At 39.0% G+C, this 19,929-nt stretch overlaps 1 protein-coding gene across 1 annotated transcript in view; it reads right to left on the bottom strand.

Moving 5' to 3' along the window:
- Positions 1-7,739: 7,739 nt before the first annotated feature.
- Positions 7,740-19,929, bottom strand: part of LOC132395024 (DOMON domain-containing protein FRRS1L) — a 28,211-nt gene continuing 16,021 nt past the window's right edge. The window contains exon 5 of the mRNA XM_059971347.1: positions 7,740-12,194. Coding sequence (XP_059827330.1) covers positions 12,022-12,194 — 173 coding nt within the window. The 3' untranslated portion in view covers positions 7,740-12,021. The remainder of the gene's footprint in view (positions 12,195-19,929) is intronic.

Genomic DNA, 19,929 nt, shown 5'->3' with positions numbered 1-19,929 from the left:
CCAGATGTAGATTTGGAAAAAGCTTTGATTCTTTGCAAAGCTTCAGAGGCTGTGACGTTGCAGGCTAAAGAGCTTTTTATTGAGAGCTACGTAGACGCTATGGAAAAGTGCGAACATGTTAGAAAAAATAATAAAGCAGCAACAAAACCGACAGAGAGCAAGATGTCTTCTGAAAGAAAAAAAACTTTGTGATCGCTGTGGGTGGGAGCACTGACCTAAAAAAAAGTGTCCAGTGTGTGGAAAAATGTGCAAACCCTGCAGTAAGAGTAATCATTTTTCATGCTATTGTAGAAGTAAAAAGGAAATAAAACACATAAATGCAGCACTTGAAAATGAACGTGAGGAGTTTTATATTGATGTGCTTTGTGAAAACAAACAAAGTAAGAATGATTGGACTATGCCATTGCAAGTGAACCAAAACATTATTCTGTTTAAATTGGATATTGGGGCACAATTAAATGTTCTTGCAGAATCTGAGTTTAATGTATTAAAGCCAAGACCACGTTTACATCAGACAAATATAAAAGTGACTGGGTATTCAGGTGCAGACATTCCAGTTAAAGGAACATGTGTGGCAAAAGTATCACACAAAAATAATTAGCACACGCTTTCTTTTGTGGTAGTGCCAAAAAATGTACAGTCAATATTCGGTTTTTCTGCCTGTTAAGAGATTGAATTTGGTGGAAAGAGTCTTAGTCCTGGACAGTGACGCAGAGTCAGAATACAGTGACTTGATGAAAGAGCAAGAGAGAACAGAATTTGATCCCAATTCAGCAAAAGTAAAATAAGGCATAAAGAAAAATCCCAGACCCATCCCTTTGTTACCAGCATCTAGCAAAGCATTGCCACCAAAACCAAACTTGCCGGTACAGTACAATACTGATCTGAAACCAAAGAGTAACAAGAATCAGGATCCAATGAAGAATTGAAAGCACAAGTGAAGGAATTGAGAAGTTTTATTGAAATGATGGAGGCTCAGCATAATAAAGAGATTACAGTTAGTGAATGAATTGCGATTTTTTCTTAAAGACCTCAAGAAAGAGCCAACTTCAGAGTTTCAGTTAACTGATGGAGACCAGACGAAACATGAAAATAACAATGAAGCACAAGAACTGTATGAACCATTTAGGTCTACTCGTGTTCGTAAAGCCCCAGAGAGACTGATAGAGACAAGTTAAATTATGCATTTGTTTTGATAAATGTTGCTAATTGCTTTTCTTTTTATGGAAAGAAAGATGTGCTGATATCATGTGTCACATGTAAGAACGTGATTGGACAGAGTTCGGAGCTTGCACAGAAATGAAAGAATGATCGAGAAGCTTGTATAGTGAAAATGTGGTTGCTGTTTGCTGTTAAATAAAAGTTCTATTTTTATTCTTCTGGAATGTTTTGTTATTAGAAACCCATGGTATGTATAAAGAACACAACAGAAGGGTGGGTTAGTAAGTTTGCTGATGACACAAAATTTGAGAGTGTGTGGATAGTCTGGAAGACTATCACAAGTTTGCAGTGGGAAATCGATAGGATGCAGAACTGGGCTGAGAAATGGTGGATGGAGTTCAACCCAGCTAAATGTGAAGTGGTTCATTTTGGTAGGTCAAATTTAAAGACAGAAGGTAATATTAATGGTAAGATTCTTGGCAGTGTGAAGGATCGGAGGGATCTTGGGGTCCATGTCCATAGGACACACAAAGCTGCTGTGCAGGTTGACAGTGTTGTTAAGAAGACGTATGGTGTGATGTCCTTCATCAACTGTGGGATTGAGTTCAAGAGCTGTGAGGTAATGTTACAGCTATATAAGACCTTAGACCCAACTTGGAGTGCTGTATTCAGTTCTGGTCATCTCACTACAGGAAGGATGTGAATACTATAGAGAGAGTGCAGAGGAGATTTACAAGCTTGTTGGCTGGATTGGAGAGCATGCCTTATGAGAATAGGCTGAGTGAACTTGCCTTTTCTCCTTGGAGTGGTGGAGGATGAGAGGTGACCTGATAGAGGTGTATACGTTGATGAGAAGCATTGATAATGTGGATAGCCAGAGGCTTTTTTCCCCAGAGCTGAAATAGCTAACATGAGGGGACATAGTTTTAAGGTGCTTGGAAGTAGGTATAAGGGAAATATTTCTGTGTTCTATGTAGTAGTAGTACTAGTATAGTTTCACTATGAGACTGGGTGCTGGAGGTCCATTATTAAGGATCTCCAGCACCCAGGGCATGCCCTTTTCTCACTGTTACCATCAGGTAGGAGGTACAGAAGCCTGAAGGCACACAATCAGCAATTCAGGAATAGCTTCTTCCCCTCCGTCATCTGAATTCTAAATGGACTCTGAACCCATGAACACTACCTCACTTATTTAATATATATTTCTGTTTTTTGTATGATTTTTAATCTATTCAATATACTTACACTGTAATTGATTTACTTAATTATTTATTACTATTATTATTATTTTATTTTGTTTTTTTTCTTCTATATTATGTATTGCATTGAACTGCTGCTGCTAAGTTAACAAATTTCATGACACATGCCGGTGAAAATAAATCTGATTCTAATACTGTATAATTGCTATGATAATTATTTACTCCTGTTGTCAAATTGCAGGTGTATGTTAGTTTTCAATGTTTTATGTACAAGGACACCCTGCTCAGCTGAAACAATATTATTCCTCAAGTCTGACCATTTAAAAATGTTCCACGTCTCTGTTATTTCCACAGAAAAATTGAAAGGTGGGAAAGCAAAAGGTAATGGTTGTTGTAAGTTTTATAATGGGAGAGATATACTGGGGTTTCATGGGTCTTAGTACTAAGTTTCTCACTTTTTGAGGTCTTAATTGACTTCAAATGGAAATAAATTGGAATGAAACTGCAAAATATTATGTTTAAGGTGTTAAACAAATTTATATCTGTGTCACTTTCACTGCAAGTTCTTAATTAATAAAATTGTGATTGTTTCCAGAACATTAGAGTGGAATTTGCAGTCATCAGCTTAGTGTTGAAAAGATCTCCTAAGACCACATTCTACCTTCATTAAGAGGCCCAAACAAATGCTGGAAAAAACTTACTGATAGCAGTATGTCATGCTCTATCGCTTTTCAAACTATTGAAACTCCCTTTTTGGCATCCAGAAACAGCCAAAAACATTCCCAAGCTATTAAAATCTCACAAAAATATTCAAAGTCAAGTAAAGAATTAGTTACCTTAAAAAGGACACTTAAAGCAGTTAAATAAACATAATTATAATCCAAAAATGCTAACATTAATTTCCCACAGTTGTTCTCCAGTATACCAGGGTGAATTTGATACTGGCTCTTCAAGCAGATTTCCTAGCATAAGTGCATTGCACTCTGAGGCTGGACTCCACAAGCCATCACGGACTCAGGTGTCTAACATTGGAGCACTATCAGGAAATAACAGATAAACAACTACCAATTATTTTAGGATTCGTGTGTTCATGCAAATATGAGCAGAAATCCAAAACTTAGTTTAGAAAATGCTTTATTGGAAATGTCAATATTTCTTTAAAAAACCTGGTTCATAAGTTCTCATAGCAATGGTCAGTTTTATAAAAGCTGAAACAGTAAAAATCAAGTATAAAAACATTATATATAATTGACCAAATTTAATTGGTGTATGTATGTGTGTGAATATAAGAAACATACAATATTTAAAATTACTGTGTGTGTATGCACATGAATTCAAAAGAGGGGAAAATAAGCTAAACAATGCTGAGTAATACTGGCAGCCACGAAGCTGCTCTTTCTCTGAGAGGATAAGTCTGCCTTCATATGCTAGGAAAAAGCCCACAACCAAACTGTAACCTGCCTGCAAAACATTGGGATGTTTGGCCTCAATCTGTTGCTGTCGGGCAGTAATTGATAGGGGGCTAACAATTCTTTTGAACTTTCCAAGATAATTTTGGGAAAGGTTTTCAACATTGTGATGCTGAGCCTGGGTAGAAACGTGATTAGCAGTCAGGGGATACACCTGAAAAGGGCAAACAGCCATAGTTAAGAAATTGGAAATTAGGGAAGGCAGTCTTGTCCTCACCAAGAGTGACAACTAATTTGTACTAATAAGGTTGGGAAGTGGAGAATTGGGTGGGGGATGTGGGGGGAACAGAGAAGGAAGAAAACTGATGCCGGAGTAGGTGACAAAGGTAGAGTAAACTAAAGAAGGTAGGCGATCAGGGTAAGGATGGGTGTGAGGGAATGGAGCCAAAGAAGAGTGGTTTGGTAAGATCATGTGTTTGTTTCCATTTGCAAGAGTGAGTAACACACACAAAATGCTGGAGAAAATCAGCAGGCCAGGAAGCATCTATGGAAAAGAGCACAGTTGATGTTTTGGGCTGAAACCCTTCGGCAGGACTGGAGAAAAAAAGCTGAGTAGATTTGAACAGTGGGTGGAGGGGAGAGAGAAACTCCAAGCGATAGGGAAACCTGGAGGGGGAGGGATGAAGTAAAGAGCCGGGAATTTGATTGATGTAAGAGACAGAAGGCCATGGAAGAAAGTAAAAAAAGGAAGAGGGGAGGAGCACCAGAGGGAAATGATGGGCAGGCAAGGAGATAACATGAGAGAGGGAAAAGAGGATGGGAAACGGTGAAGGGGTGGGGGGTGGAGGCGGTAGAGGCATTACTGGAAGTTTGAGAAATTGATGTTCATGCTATCAGGTTAGAGCTACCTGGACTATCTCTGGAGATAGCTTATCCACCGGTGCTTATTATAAACCAAAGGACTCTCACAGCTACCTAGACTATACCTCACCCCACCCTGTTACTTGTAAAAAACAGCATCCCCTTTTCTCAATTCCCGTCTCTGCCACATCTGCTTTCTGGATGAGGCATTTCATTCCAGAACAAAGGGGATGTCCTCCTTTTTCAAAGAAAATGGCTTCCTTTCCTCCACCATCAGTGCTGCCCTCAACCACATCTCTTCCATTTCACATACGTCTGCTCTTACCTCATCCTCCCGCCACCCTGCCAGGGATAGGGTTCCTCTTGTCCTCACCAGTCTCTGCGTCCAGCACATTATTCTCCAAAACTTCCACCACCTCCAAATGGATCCCACCACCAAACACATCTTTCCCTCCCTCCACTTTCTTTCCATAGGAAGTGCTACCAATGCAACTCCCTTGTCCATTCATCCCTCCCCACTGATCTCTCTCCTGGCACTTATCCTTGCAAGCAGAATAAGTGCTACACCTACAGCTCCTTCCTACCATTCAGAACCCCAGTCATTCCAGGGGAGGCAACACTTCACCTGTGAGTCTTTTGGGTCATATACTATGTTCAGTGCTCCTGGTTTGGCCTCCTGTATATCAGCGAGACTTGACGTAGATTGGGAGACTGCTTCACTGAGCATCTACTCTCCAGCCACTAGAACAAGCAGGATTTCCAAGTGGCCACCCATTGTAATTCCAATTCCCATATGTCCATCCATGGCCTCCTCTACTGTCGTGACAAAGCCACACTTGGGTTGGAGGAACAACACCTGGTATTCCGTTTGGATAGCCTCCAACCTGATGGCAAGAACATCGATTTCTCAAACTTCCAGTAATGCCCCCCCTTCACCATTTCTCATCCTCTCTTTTTTCTCTTATTTATCTCCTTACCCACCCATCACCTCCCTCTGGTGCTCATACCCACTCCACATTTTTGTTTCTTCCATAGCCCTCTGTCTCTTTCACCAATCAACTTTCTAGCCCTTTACTTCATCCCTCCCTGCTCCAAGTTCCACCTATTGCCTAGTGTCTCTCTCCCCTTCCCCCAACTTTCAAATCTACTCCTCAGCTATTTTTTCTCCAGTCCTGCCGAAGCATTTTGTCCCGAAACGTTAATTGTGCTTTGTTCCATTGATGCCACCTGGCCTGCTGAGTTCCTCCAGCATTTTGTGTTTGTTGCTCGGATTTCCAGCATATGCATATTTTCTCGTATATGAGTGTGTGATCAGTGTGCATTTGTGTGTGCTTAGAATCTGTGTGATTTCAGGATCTGGTAGCTAATTGTCTAAGACTCCTTACCACTGGTCCAAGATCATACACTGTTGTATTGATGTGGCAACAATTCACGCACATTGATACCTCAGAAATAGAAGGAGAGTCATCCTCAAATGGATAGTTAAAGGAAAAGATATGGTATATATGTAATGATTTATTTGGATATTTACATAATTATAGATGAACATGTAAATCATATAAAATTGAGTATTGTGTAATTTCCTGTAAAAGTTAAGTCTGCACTGTCAAGATTTTGACAAGTACACTGCCTTCACAGTTTATGTTATATGTAATAGCTTTAATAATAAATTTCACCTAAGAGAATTAGATACAAGATTGGAAAGATAGAAGATAAGCAGATCGTTGGGATTTTAAATTAATATAAATTCCGGGGACTGGAATCTCACTAGATATGGAAATATTCCTTTTTACTCCTGTACTAAGTGCACTTTTACACTCAGTGGCCACTTTATTAGATACACCTGCATATCAATGCAAGTATCTAATCAGCTAATCACATGGCAGCAACTCAATGCATACAAGCATGCCAACAAGGTCAAGAGGTTCAGTTGTTTTTCTGACCAAACACGAAACAGGGAAGAAATGTGATCTATGTGACTTTGACTATGGAATGATTTGGAGTATGCTAGATGGGGTATTTAGAGTATCTCAGAAACTGCTGATCTCCTAGGATTTTCATGCACAACAGTTGTGAAGCAGTGTAAAGAATGGTGCGAAAACAAAAAAAAAGGCTATTCTGTGGTTGAAAATGCCTTATTAATGAGAGATCAGAGGAGAATGGCCACTGGTTCAAGCCGACAGGAAGGCAACAGTAACTCAAATAACTGTGTTACAACAGTGGCGTGCAGAAGAGCATCTCTGAATGCACATCAAACTTTGAAGTGGATGGACTACAGTAGAAGACCATGAAAAGCACCCAGTGGCCACTTTATAGTAGGTAATATCAGAACTGCTTTTTAGAAAGCCTGAATCATTACATTTGTCAACTCCAAATTTATTTTGAGATTCTTGGTTGAGGTATCATACCATTAGCATCTTCCACTTAGTCTTCTTTGCTTGATTCCATTTCTTGGGTGGTATAATTTGTTTTCCCTATTTTTTGAATTCTTCTCCTTTTAACTACTTTCATTGCAGCTTTAAGCTGAGATCCACAGTAATTTGCAAACTTAAGTGAGTTTGAGGGTCAGAAACAGTAGCACTGAAATGTAACCAAGTACTGCACACAGGTTAGAGGCAATAGATTTGGACCATAAGATATAGGTGCAGAAGTAGGCCATTCGGCCCATCGAGTCTGCTCTGCCATTCAATCATGGTCTGATCCAATTCTTAATAGCCACTTAATAGATAGTGAAGCAAGAAGTTTCTTGGATTTGTGTATTTGGTTGGAGATTTTTAAGACTATTTTGCATCCTGCTCAATTGATCCGCTGGTTTATATTATTTTAAAAATAAACTGTAATGTAGCCATTTGAAATTGTGAAGTGCTTGGATATAGCCTGTGACCATCAATTAGGAATCTTGATAGAAGTTCGTAGAATATAATCACACATATATAGTAGTAAGCATATAACTAGTGGCCATACACTAGTAAAGCACTAATTAGCATGAGCAATTTGACAATATAAACAATGTTAGCATGTAACTTTTACTGTAAGCCACAAGGTATTGTGCTTATTTTACACAAAATTAACTTATTTTTATACATTTACATATTCTAATACACCCATGACTAAAAGTCTACACAAACACTTTGAACATTTACTCTGAAATAATTCTCTCCAAGTACTGATATCAGGAAATTTGCTGGCAAGGAGCCCGATGTTGGGTAAACTTGGATTGTTTTCTGTGGAGTATTGGAGATTAAGGGGAGAACTTAAATTATGGGCTTAAGCCCGTTATGAGAAGCAGATGGAGTTGATAGCTTGAGCCCTCTTCCTATGGTAGAAATGTCAAATAATAGAGGGCATAGTTTTTGGGTGAGAGGGGATAGTTTGAGAGCAGATGTGTGGGACAGATTTTGTTTAAACAGAGTAGTAGGTGCCTAGAACGTAGTGGAATTTAGACAAGAACATGAACCATGTGTGACTCATTTAATTTGGCATCATGGTTGGCAGAGACATCATGGGTTGAAGGGTCTGTTTCTTGCTGTACTGTTCTGTATACTTTCTCAAAAAACTTAATTGTGTTTGAGAGGCATGAACAAGATAAGCTATCTCTACTGTCTATGCCTTTCTAGCTGAGAATAATTACAGTCCATACGAATCTCCAATGACTTCCCGATCAGTAAGGCTCATCTGCCTATAATTTCCTGGATTATTCCAAACAATGAAACAAAACTGGCTATCCTCTGGGACTTCACCTGTGGTTAAAAAGAATATAAAGATCAATGCCGAGGCCCCAACAATCTCCAGCCTTGCTTTACTTGGTTTTCTGGAATAGACCCCATAGGTGAACATTTATCCACCTTAATGTTCTTCAAGAGATCCAACACTTTCTCCTTAATATCAACTTGCACTTCTCTGTTCTATCATCCATGTCTTATTCCTTGGTGAATTGAATATCTGATGCAAAGTATTCATTTAGTACTTTGCCCACTTCCTCCAACTTGAGGCATAAATTTCTTACCTTGGTCTTGAGTGAACCTATCCTTTCCCTAGTTTCCCTGGTTTTTAAATACAGTATATGCATAAATCGCCTTGGGGATTTTCTTAATCCGATTTGCTAAGCACACATCCTGGCCTCTTTTTGTCACCCTGATTCCATGTGTAAGTTCAATCCTGCTTCCTTAATATTTTTCAGGGACTTTGTACGATTCAACTTCTGAAAACTTATTTTATTTAGAGATACAGAGTGGAACAGGTCCTTCTGGCCCAATGAGCTACACTGTCTAGCAATCCACCTATTTAACACTAGCCTCATCACAAGACAATTTACAATGACCAATTAACCATCGGTATATGATAGGGCTGTGGGTGGAAACTGGAGCACCCAGAAGAAACCTACGCATCAAAAGGGAGAACATGCAAACTCCTTACTGATGACACCAGAACTGAACTCCGAAATGCTACCGCAACACCCTTTTATTCAGTATGTTCTTCCTTTTTCTTTTGACTAAATGTGCAACATCCCTTGTCACCCAAGGTTCCCAAGCTCCAGATTTAATATGGTCTTCTCACCGTCAAGTAGCAGGCTTAAGGTCTGAAGAGTTCAAGAGGCAACAAAAGCAATAAGCGCTTTAGTAACGTCAGCATTTTGGCTCTTTTTTGCCTATTCCTTTGTATTGTGTGATCTATTGGGCACGTCCTACAGTTTCTATTATTGGCAACATATTACGCAGCCAAAGCAGCTTAATCAGATTTTAACTGCTACCGTGGTCTGGTGTCCATCTGGTAGAACTATTTTCTTTGTTCTGTCCATCCTCAACCACCTTCTTTGCTGCTGTTTTCTGTCTTTTCCATTCTTATGAAGAGACACTGTTTCTTTTTCCACAGATGCTGTCTGCTCTACTGATTGATTACAATACTTCGCTTTTACTTCACAAAATTTTAAATGTTATTCATATTGTTTCAATAATAAATTAAATTATCAATCCTCAAAATAGCTGTTGAATACATATCCCTCGATAATCAATAAAACATTACAATTAGAGATTGGAATTAAAAACTTAACTAATAGTGGAAACTCTATATCTGATAGTGATATTATTGTTCAGTGAAATAGGAAAGTAGATCAAGGATGGCTGGACTGAAGCTATTAGTAAGAGATTACATACATCAATTTATTAAAAAAATATTTTCTAATGGAAATTTAAGCATTAATACATTATCATCATTCACCTAGATATAATGCTTCATATACAGCTACGTTCATTTTAAACTTTTATAACACTATTTTGATAACCAACATCAAGTATTTACTCAAAGTGCCAAGAAAGAGTAGACGTCAAAGGTTTAACATTCTGAGAGTTAATCTATATGCTCATCAAACCCAGATAAAAGGACCAAATGACTTTCCTAATATTTTTATATGCAGTAAATAGCATTGCCATGCATTATGGATTATCATTTTTACAAAATGAAACAGAAATAAAAAAAACTTACAAAGATGAAAGAAAAACATGCCTTACTCAATCCACATCTTTTACAGATTCTCTCTGCTGCATTTCTATGTATTTTGATATTGAATATTCACACTGTTTCTGTAATACTTTTCAAAATGGTACTGCTCAATACCATATTTTACTTAAAGCCTGAAATTTTGCATCCTTTGTTATTCTGGGACCCAAACAGCAGACCTTAGGTTACAGTACAGTCGGCCCTCCTTATCTGCGAATTCAACCAACTGTGAATCGCAAAAACCCAGAAGTGCTCTTCCAGCATGTTGTTCGAACATGTACAGACTTTTTTTCTTGTCATTATTCCCTAAACAATGCAGTATAACAACTATTTTACATAGCATTTACATTGTATTAGCTGTTATAAGTAATCTAAAGATGATTTAAAGTATATGGGAGGATGTGTGGATTGGGATCGAAAAAAATCGGAAGTTCTCTTACTAGGTAAGTCAGAACAGGTACATCCGGTATTATTTAGCATCAGTTAATCAAATGTTTGCATTCATATATAGTATATATTTTACCTTTCTATGCATATAAAACACTTAAGAACATATGTTTCAGTGCCGGGCTCGGGAAGTTCCCGAGTTCGATCTAGTGACAGATCACTATCGAGTGCGTTCTCCACGGTGCCGGGTTGATGTGGAGGATCAAAAACCCAAAACCCAATAATTAAACCACTGCATTGCTTAGTAATAATTGTAGCTTACATCGGGGTAGGGCCTTTCACATGCTCCATTAAAATTGTTCCGATCGTTGACTGACTGTAGCCTAACGCTTTTCCAATGACCGATGGCGTTTCACCTCTTTCCAATCGCTTTATTACTTCCACCTTATTTTCAATCGCGATTGTGATTATTTTCGTGAATAGAAACACCACAGATTCAGAGCTACGCTGGGTCCTAATGCCCACCGCTCTGAACAGGTTAAGTCCAGGGTTCTGCTGGGTCCTAAAGACCACTGCACTGATTCAGGTTAAATAAGGGACTTGAGCATCCGCGATTTTTGGTATCTGCAGGGGTCTCGGAACCAATCCCCCGCAGATAAGGAGGGCCAACTGTAGTACAAAATCCATAGCAAAAATTATTAAATTTTAGGAACATTGTGACTGATTTATGTCTCACTGCTAAATAATTTTTTTAGCTTTTGCAATTACATATTTAAATGATTGTAATGAAGTATGACTTCAATCTTTTCTTTAAAACCTTTGTCCCTCAAGAGACACAAGATAATAATTGTTTCAATTGATGATTATTTTACTGTACATACTCATGAAAAATATATTCAGTTAGTTTTGAATTTTTTTTAGACAATTATTCCTGTAAGCTTGTTAGTTCTTTATAAAGGGTAAAAGCTTGGACTGAATGCCACTACAATTTGAATACTCTACATTTACACAAAATTAATAACTTATTTAATACAAAGTCTTGCATTGATCAAAACAGAGTTTAAAATGAAATATCTGGTACAATAAATATTTAACAAAATATGCAAAATAAAACTATCCTACAAGTCTATCAAGTTGTCAATTAAGTAGCATGTTAGCTCAGAAATTACTTTCACAGTAATATTAGTAATTGTTCAGTTATAGACCGCTTGGCACATGCAGCATAAGAAAACCTGGCAATAGGGTGGGGGTAGAGATGCTCTCTTACTCTGTCCAAGTAGGCACTCAGTATGGTCCCACTGATCAGCCAGAGCCTCACAAACAAAACGAAGATTTGCAACTCTAATTCTTATTTTTCACATTTTCATTTGTCCAAATGCTGACTATTATTCAAATGTATAGTCATACATTCATTTGAGGGTCCAGTGAAAAAAATATTCTGAAAAGAAAATTTGCATTCATTTTAAGATCAAATATTTTTATGTTAATATTCTTCTGCAACAATTTAGTTATGGAGTCCCCATTAATATGTAGAAAGTCAAAGCAACAATTAATAGCAGGCAGAAAGGTGAAGAGAAGGTTTGAAAAGCTGCAGAAGGCATGAACACATCTTCATACTTGTAAATGCTGACAACATCTTCAGATACTGGTGGAGAGTCAATATCATGCCTGGTAATTGAGCCTTTCAGGTCAAAAAAGCAGAAAAGAAAAAGTTAAAAAATGAAACAAAACATCATGATATTTTAATTGAATTTAGATGCCTTCAATGGTATAATCAAGGATTTTGACATTTTTTGCTACAAAATATTTTACTTCTTCTTTGTCACTCTGATTATTCATAATATTACTGTTTTCATTTAAAAATAATTAAGTGATTTCTTAAACTTGTTTCTAGACCCACAGCGATATGGATGACAGTGGTGGGGCTCATCACCAACAACAATAAGATGGCCTACACAGAGGAGGTAGAAGAGCTAGAGGGTTGGTGCCAGGCAAATAACCTTTTCCTCAATGTCAAGACAAAGATGGCTATCAACTTAAGAAGAACTCACACCCCTCTTTACATCAGCAGCATAGCAGTGAAAACTGCAAACAGTTTTAGACTTCAGGGAGTGCACATCTCACACAACTTCTCAGTGTCAGAAAACATTAAACATAATTAGGGAAGCTCACCAACGTCACTACTTTGAGGAGGCTGAAGAGAGCTCGACTATGAAAATCTATACTCACACCATTCTACGGATGTGCAGTAGAGAGCATCTTAACAAACTGCATCACTGCATGGTATGGAAACTGCACTGTAGTGGACAGGAAGGCTCTATAACGGGTAGCTAAAACTGTCCAAAACTGGCACCAGCCTACCTGCTCAAAAGTATATATACACAAAAAGGTGCTGGAAAAGGGCAAGTAACTTGATGAAGGATCTCATCCACCCTGCTCATGGGCTGTTTGCCCCAGTGCCATAGAGGAGGAGGCTATGTAGCATCCACACCAGGTTCAAAAACAGCTACTTGCCCCAAGCAGTGAGTGTGATCAACTCCTCCAGCCATTAACCCACCCTCTACACCCCCAACCACTACTACTTTATAATTTCCTGTCAATCACTTTATGTACAGACATAAAGTACAGACATGCCCACTGTCACTTTATGGACATCAATCCCTATAAGCTAACCTGCGTACTTATATTTATTGTGTTCTTTATCTTATTGTGTTTTTTTTGTGCTGCATTGGATCTGGAGTAACAATAAATATTTTGTTCTCTTTTATACTTGTGTACTGGAAATAACATTAAACAATTGTGAATCCTGAACCTTGACTCCCTTTTAAAATATCCAGTCCTCCTTGGACAACAAATACTAGACTTGCCAGCAATGCCCACATCCTGTAAACAAACCTAAAAAAGAAATCACTCTGATAACAACTTTCAACTGAAATGCAAACTGCTGAAATCATTCAGTAGGCCAGCAAGTAACTTAACAAATAGAAAATAAATTGATGTTTCAGGTCAAAATCCCTTCGTCACATTGATATCTCCACTTTTTCTTTTCATTTCTTAGTGTTCCCTATGTTTTCTGTTTTAATTTCAGATTTTCAGAATACCCATTTGTTGACTTTCAACATTCTGTAATTTTGCTTAAGTAATTGCAGTAAGGTTGAATATTTGAAACTGTGCATTGTTCTTGATAAGGAAAGCAGAATATCAAGACTAATCACCAAAGATTACCCAATAGTGTTTTTGCAATCTTTACCTTAAAACAATGAATGCTTTTGCTGTAAAATTTCAATTGATTTTCTGAGAACATTTGATTGTAATTGATAAATAATAGTATGATGGCAATGCAGAAATGATTCAATGGGTTATGAAATTATCTGTGATGCCAAGCAATAATACTGTGTTCTGTAACTCTTGAAGATTAGTCAACATCACCTATAATTAAATTTAGTTTAAACCACAAAAATACATTCTTTGTGTTTCTGCAAGTCAGTGCATATGGTTTCTGAATTTAAAATTATGATTAAACCGAACATTGGCTAGCTCAACTGATATGACCAAAAATGGAAAGTAAGTTTCGATCTCTAAGCTTGTAATAGACAGGATAATATTGTTAAAACACAATCCCTACAGTACAGCAATGGGAAACCGATACTTTTTGAAGATGGCAGCATTAGTGCTTTGTCTATCATTTCAGAATTATCATAAATCTTAATAGTCATGTGGAGCATGAGAAAATTAGGAGTTAGGTCTCTGACCTATATATGGAAGATTTATGTTACAGCTGGGAGAAAATATAAAACCTATAAAGCATTTAGACAACACACAAGAACAAAATGTTTTGTTGCAACTTTCTCATATTTCCAATGAGCTGATACTTTTGTGAAAGTATAAGTTTATGAATAATAACCCATTTCTATCATCTGAGCACTTTTTTTCTGGAAGATTAGTCTGATAACAGAAAAGTTACAATGCTATGTAATTTTATTATAATATGTTCGATATAATTCATGTTAATAAAAAAAATCAAATCAAATCATTAGAAAGAGGTGCATAAGATTGGAAGGTGTTGAATTGTTGTGGGTAGGGCTAAGGAACTACAAGGGTAAAAGACCCTGATGGAAGTTATATACAGACTTCCCAAACAGTAGTAAAGAGGTCTACAAATTACAAGAGGAGATGGAAAATGTATGTCAAAAAGACAATGTTACAATAGTCAAGGGAGATTTCAGTATGTGGGTAAATTGGGAAAATCAGGTTGGTGCTGGATCCCAAGAGGGAAAATAGCTAGAATGCCTATAAGATGGCTTTTTGGAGGAGCTTGTGGTTAAGCCCACTAAGAGATCAACTATTCTGGATTGAGTGTTGCATAATGAATTGGAATTGATTAGAGAGCTTAGGTAAAGAAACCCTAAGGGGTCAGTGATCATACAATGATAGAATCCACCCTGCAATTTGAGAAAAAGCTAAAGTTAGATGAATCAGTATTACAGTGGAGTAAAAAGAATTACAGAGTAAAGAAAGAGAGGAGCTGACCAAAATTGACTGGAAAGGAATACTAGCAGTAATGAAGGCAGAGCAGCAATGGCTGGAATTTCTGGGAACATTTTGGAAGGCACAGGACATGTACATCCCAAAGGAAGTATTCTGAAGACAGAATGACACAACCGCAGCTGACAAGAGAAGCCAAAGCCCATATAAAAGCAAAATAGAGGGCATGTAATACAGCAAAGATTAGTTTGAAGTTAGAGGTTTGGGAAGCTTAAAAACAAACAAAAGGCAACTAAAAAAACATAAGGAGAGAAAAAATTATATATGAAGGTAAGCTAGCTAAAAATATTAAAGAGGATACCAATTTTTTTCAGATATATAAAGAGTAAAAGAGGTGAGATTGAATATAAGACTGCTAGAAATGACGCTGGAGAGGTAGTAATGGGGGATAAACGGGCATAAGTATTTTGCATCAGTCTTCACTGTGGAAGACACTAGCAGTATGCCAGAAATTCAACTGCCAATGGGCAGAAGCGAATGTTGCTATTACTTAGAAGAGGGTACTTAGGAAGCTGAAAGGTCTGAAGGTATATAAGTCACCTTTACCCATCTCTTTCAGGGAGAATAAAGTAACTTATAGGCCAGTCAGCCTGACTTCAGTGGTTGGGAAGATGTCAGAGTCCATTATTAATGATGAGATTTTGGGGTACTTGGAGGCATATGATAAAGTAGGCCAAAGTGAGCATTGTTTCCTTAAGAGGAATACTTGCCTGATGTTGGAATTCTTTGAGGAAATGATAGGCAAGATAGAACATAGGAGAGTCATTGGATATTGTTAGCTTGGATTTTCACAAGGCCTTCGACAAGGTGCCAGACTGAGGTTGCTTACCAAGATAAGAACCCATTATGTTACAGGAAAGGTATCAGCATGGATATAAGACTGGCTGATAGGCAGGAGGCAAAGAGTGAGAATAATGGGAATAAGTTGGCTGTCAGTGACTAATGATGTTCCGTATGGTTCAGTGTTACCACTGCTTCTGTTTGACATTACATGTCAATAATTTGGATGATGGATTTGGTGGCTTTGTAGTCATATTTGCAGACAATACATAGATAGTTAGAGGGCCAGGCAGTGTTGAGGAAGCAGGGAGTGTAGAGAAGGACTTGGACAAATTGGGAGAAGGGCAAAGAAGTGACAGATGGAATAAGACCATAAGACATAGGAGCAGAATTAGGCCATTTGGTCCATCGAGTCTGCTCTGCCATTTAATCATGGCTGATCCTTTTTTCTCCTCCTTAACCCCAGTTCCCGGCCTTCTCTCCATAACCTTTGATGCCATGTCCAATCAAGAACCTATCAATCTCTGCCTTAAGTACACCCAACAACCTGGCCTCCACGTTTTCATGTGGCAACAAATTCCACAAATCTACCAGCCTCCGCCAAATGCAATTTCTCCACCCTGTTTTGAATGGATGTCCCTCCATCCTGAGGTTGTGCCCTCATCCTAGACTCTCCCACCAGAGGAAACATTCTTTCCACATCTACTCTGTCCAGTCCTTTCAACATTTGAAAGGTTTCAATGAGATCCCCCCTCATCCTTCTAAATTCCAGTGACTGCAGACCCAGAGCCATCAAACGTTCCTCATATGATAACCCTTTCATTCCTGAAATCATCCTTCTGAACCACCTCTCAACCATCTCTAATGCTAACGTCTTCTAAGATGAGGTGCCCAAAACTGTACACAATACTCAAGGGGAGGCCTCACCACGGCCTTATAAATCTTCAGCATCACATCCCTACTCTTGTATTCTAGACCTCTTGAAAGGAATGCTAACATTGCATTTACCTTCCTCACCATCGACTCAGCCAGCAAGTTAACCTTTAGGGTGCTCTGCATAAGGTCTCCCAAGTCCCTTTGCATCTCAGATTTTCTTCCTGTCTAGAAAATAGTCCGAACATTTATTTCTACTACCAAAGTGCGTGGCCATGCATTTTCCAACATTATATTTCATTTGCCAGTTTCTTGTTGTCTAAGTCATTCTGCATCCTACCCATTTCCTCAACACAACCTTCCCCTCCACCAATCTTCGTATCATCTGCAAACCTGGCAACAAAGCCATCTATTTCATCATCTAAATCACTGATATACAGCATAAAAAGAAGTGGGCCCAACATCAACCCCTGCGGAACCCTACTAGTCACTGGCACCCAACCAGACTTGGATCATTTTACTTCCACTCACTGCCTTCTTCCAATCAGCCAATGCTCTAACCATCTTAGTATCTTTCCTGTAACACCACGAGCTCTTAACTTAGTAAGCAGCGTCATGTGTGGCACCTTCTGGAAATCCTTCTGGAAGTCCAAATATTCAACATCTACTTCATCCCCTTTATCTATCCTACTTGTAATCTCAAAGAATTCCAACAGGTTTGTCAGGCAGTATTTTCCCTTAAGGAAACCATGCTGACTTTGCCCTATCTTGTCCTATGTTACCAAGTACTCTATCACTTCGTCCTTAACAATTGACTCGAACATCTTCCCAACCACCGAGATCAAACTAACTGGTCTATAATTTCCTTTCTGCTGTGCTTTTCTCCTTTTTTAAAGAGTGGAGTGATGTTTGCAATTTCCCATCCTCTAGCACCATGCCAGATTCCAATGATTTTTGAAAGATAATTTCTAATGCTGCCAGAATCTCTAACGCCACCTTTTTCAGAACCCTAGGGTATAGTTCATCTGGTCTGGGTGACTAATGTAGGACACCCCCCCCTTCCTTTTTTTTCTCTCTTTGCCCATCACTCTTTGCCTGTTCTCCATCTCCCTCTGGTGCTCCCCTCCCCCATTCTTTCTCCCTAGGCCACTCGCCCCATAATCCTTTCCCTTCTCCAGCTCTGTATCCCTTTTGCCAATCACCTTTCCAGCTCTTAGCTTCATCTCACTCCTTCCCATCTTCTCCTATCATTTCAGATTTCCCCCTCCCCCTTGTACTTTCAAATCTCTTACTATCTTTTCTTTCAGTTAGTCCTGACGAAGGGTCTCGGCCCGAAACATCAACAGTGCTTCTTCCTATAGATGCTGCCTGGTCTGCTGCGTTCCACCAGCATTTTGTGTGTGTTGCTTGAATTTCCATCATCTGCAGATTTCCTCATGTTACTGATGCAAAATACTCATTGAATTCATCTGCCATCTCCTTGTCCCCCGTTATTATTTTTCCTGCCTCATCTTCTAGTGGTACTATATCCACTCTCATCTTTCTTTTATTTTTTACATACTTGAAAAAGCTTTTACTATCCACTTTGCTAGCTTGCTTTCATATTTCATCTTTTCCTTTCTAATGATTCTTTTAGTTGCTCACTGTAGGTTTTTAATAACTTCCCAATCCTCTATCTTCCCCACTAATTTTTGCTTTGTTGTATGCCCTCTCTTTTGTTTTTATATTAGCTTTGACTTCCCTTGTCAGCCACAGTTGTACTACTTTGCCATTTGAGTATTACTTGACTTTTGGAATACACGTGTCCTGCACCTTCCTCATTTTTCCCAGAAACACACACCCTTGCTGCTCTATTGATATCTTGCCAGCAGCTCCTTCCAATTTACTTTAGCCAACTCCTCTCTCATACCACTGTAATTTCCCTCACTCTACTGAAATACTGCTACTTCAGACTTCACTTTCTCCCCATCAAATTTCAAGTTGAACACAATCATATTGTGATCACTGTTTCCTAAGTGTTCTTTTACCTTAAGCTCCCTAACTGCCTCTGTTACATAACATCCAATCCAGTATAGCTGATCCCCTAGTAGGCTCAACGACAAACTGCTCTAAAAAGCCATCTCTTAGGCATTCAACAAACTCACTCTCTTGAGATCCATTACCAACCTGATTTTCCCAACTGACTTGCATGTTAAAATCTTCCATGACTATCATAACATCGTTCTTTTGACACACCTTTTCTGTTTCCTGATGTAATCTGTGGTCCACCTCCCAGCCAGTGTTGGGAGGCCTGTATATAACTGCCATCAGAGTCCTCTTACCTTTGAAATTTCTTAACTCAACCAACAAGGATTCAACATTTTCCAAACCTACGTCACACAAGATGTTGTGGACACGATCTGTGACATCCCTGACCCTGGCACCTGGGAGGCAACATACCATCTGGGTGTCCCATTTACGTCTACAGAATCTCCTGTCTGTTCTCCTTACTATTGAGTCCTCTATCACTACCATTCCCTTTTTCTCTCCCTTTCTGCACCCAAACCCTGTAAGCTGATTGCCGTGGCATTCCCCCAGATGGTCATCCCCCACAAAAGTATTCAAAGCAGTATACTTATTTTTGAGGGAAATGGCCACAGGTGTGCTCTGCTCTGCCTATTTGCATTTCCATTCCCAATGTAGTGTAGGGAAGTATATGGTCATGCAGTTTGGTAAAAAGAATAAAAGCGTAGGCTATTTTCTGTTACGAATGTACCACAGCTCTGAGGGGCCGAAGGGTGCGGGGTAGCCCCCTCCTTTGTGAGAATCGCAAGATCACTATTAAGTCAGTTCAGGAGACCCAGGAAATGAGAGAAAGACATGCAGAATCCACAAAGAGTTGGAATGTGTCCTGGCCTCCGAAAGGCGGAGCCATTGATATCAGCTATTGTCTCTTGGAGACGGACGTGTATTGAATCCGGAATGATGTATCGAAGCCCCAGGCAATGAACCGAGGGGGAGGTTGGTGGAGGGATTGCATCATTCTTACCTGATTGACATCTGAGACCCTGTGAGTCAGGATAAAAGAGGGTCTGTGGGAACAGCCCCTCAGACGCACCAGAAGAAACGCTAGCGAAAGCCGGTGGGAAGGCCACGTGCGTCCGTTTCCATTTGCCCCGGAAGCGGTGGTCCTTTACCACGGAAGAATGGTTTTGAGCTAACAACGGGGAAATCAACTC

This window comes from Hypanus sabinus, chromosome 6 (assembly GCF_030144855.1).
Source record: "Hypanus sabinus isolate sHypSab1 chromosome 6, sHypSab1.hap1, whole genome shotgun sequence".
In the NCBI taxonomy this organism is placed as follows: domain Eukaryota; kingdom Metazoa; phylum Chordata; class Chondrichthyes; order Myliobatiformes; family Dasyatidae; genus Hypanus; species Hypanus sabinus.
Note: the sequence above shows the minus strand (reverse complement) of the source record. Positions and strands in the feature narration are given on the sequence as shown.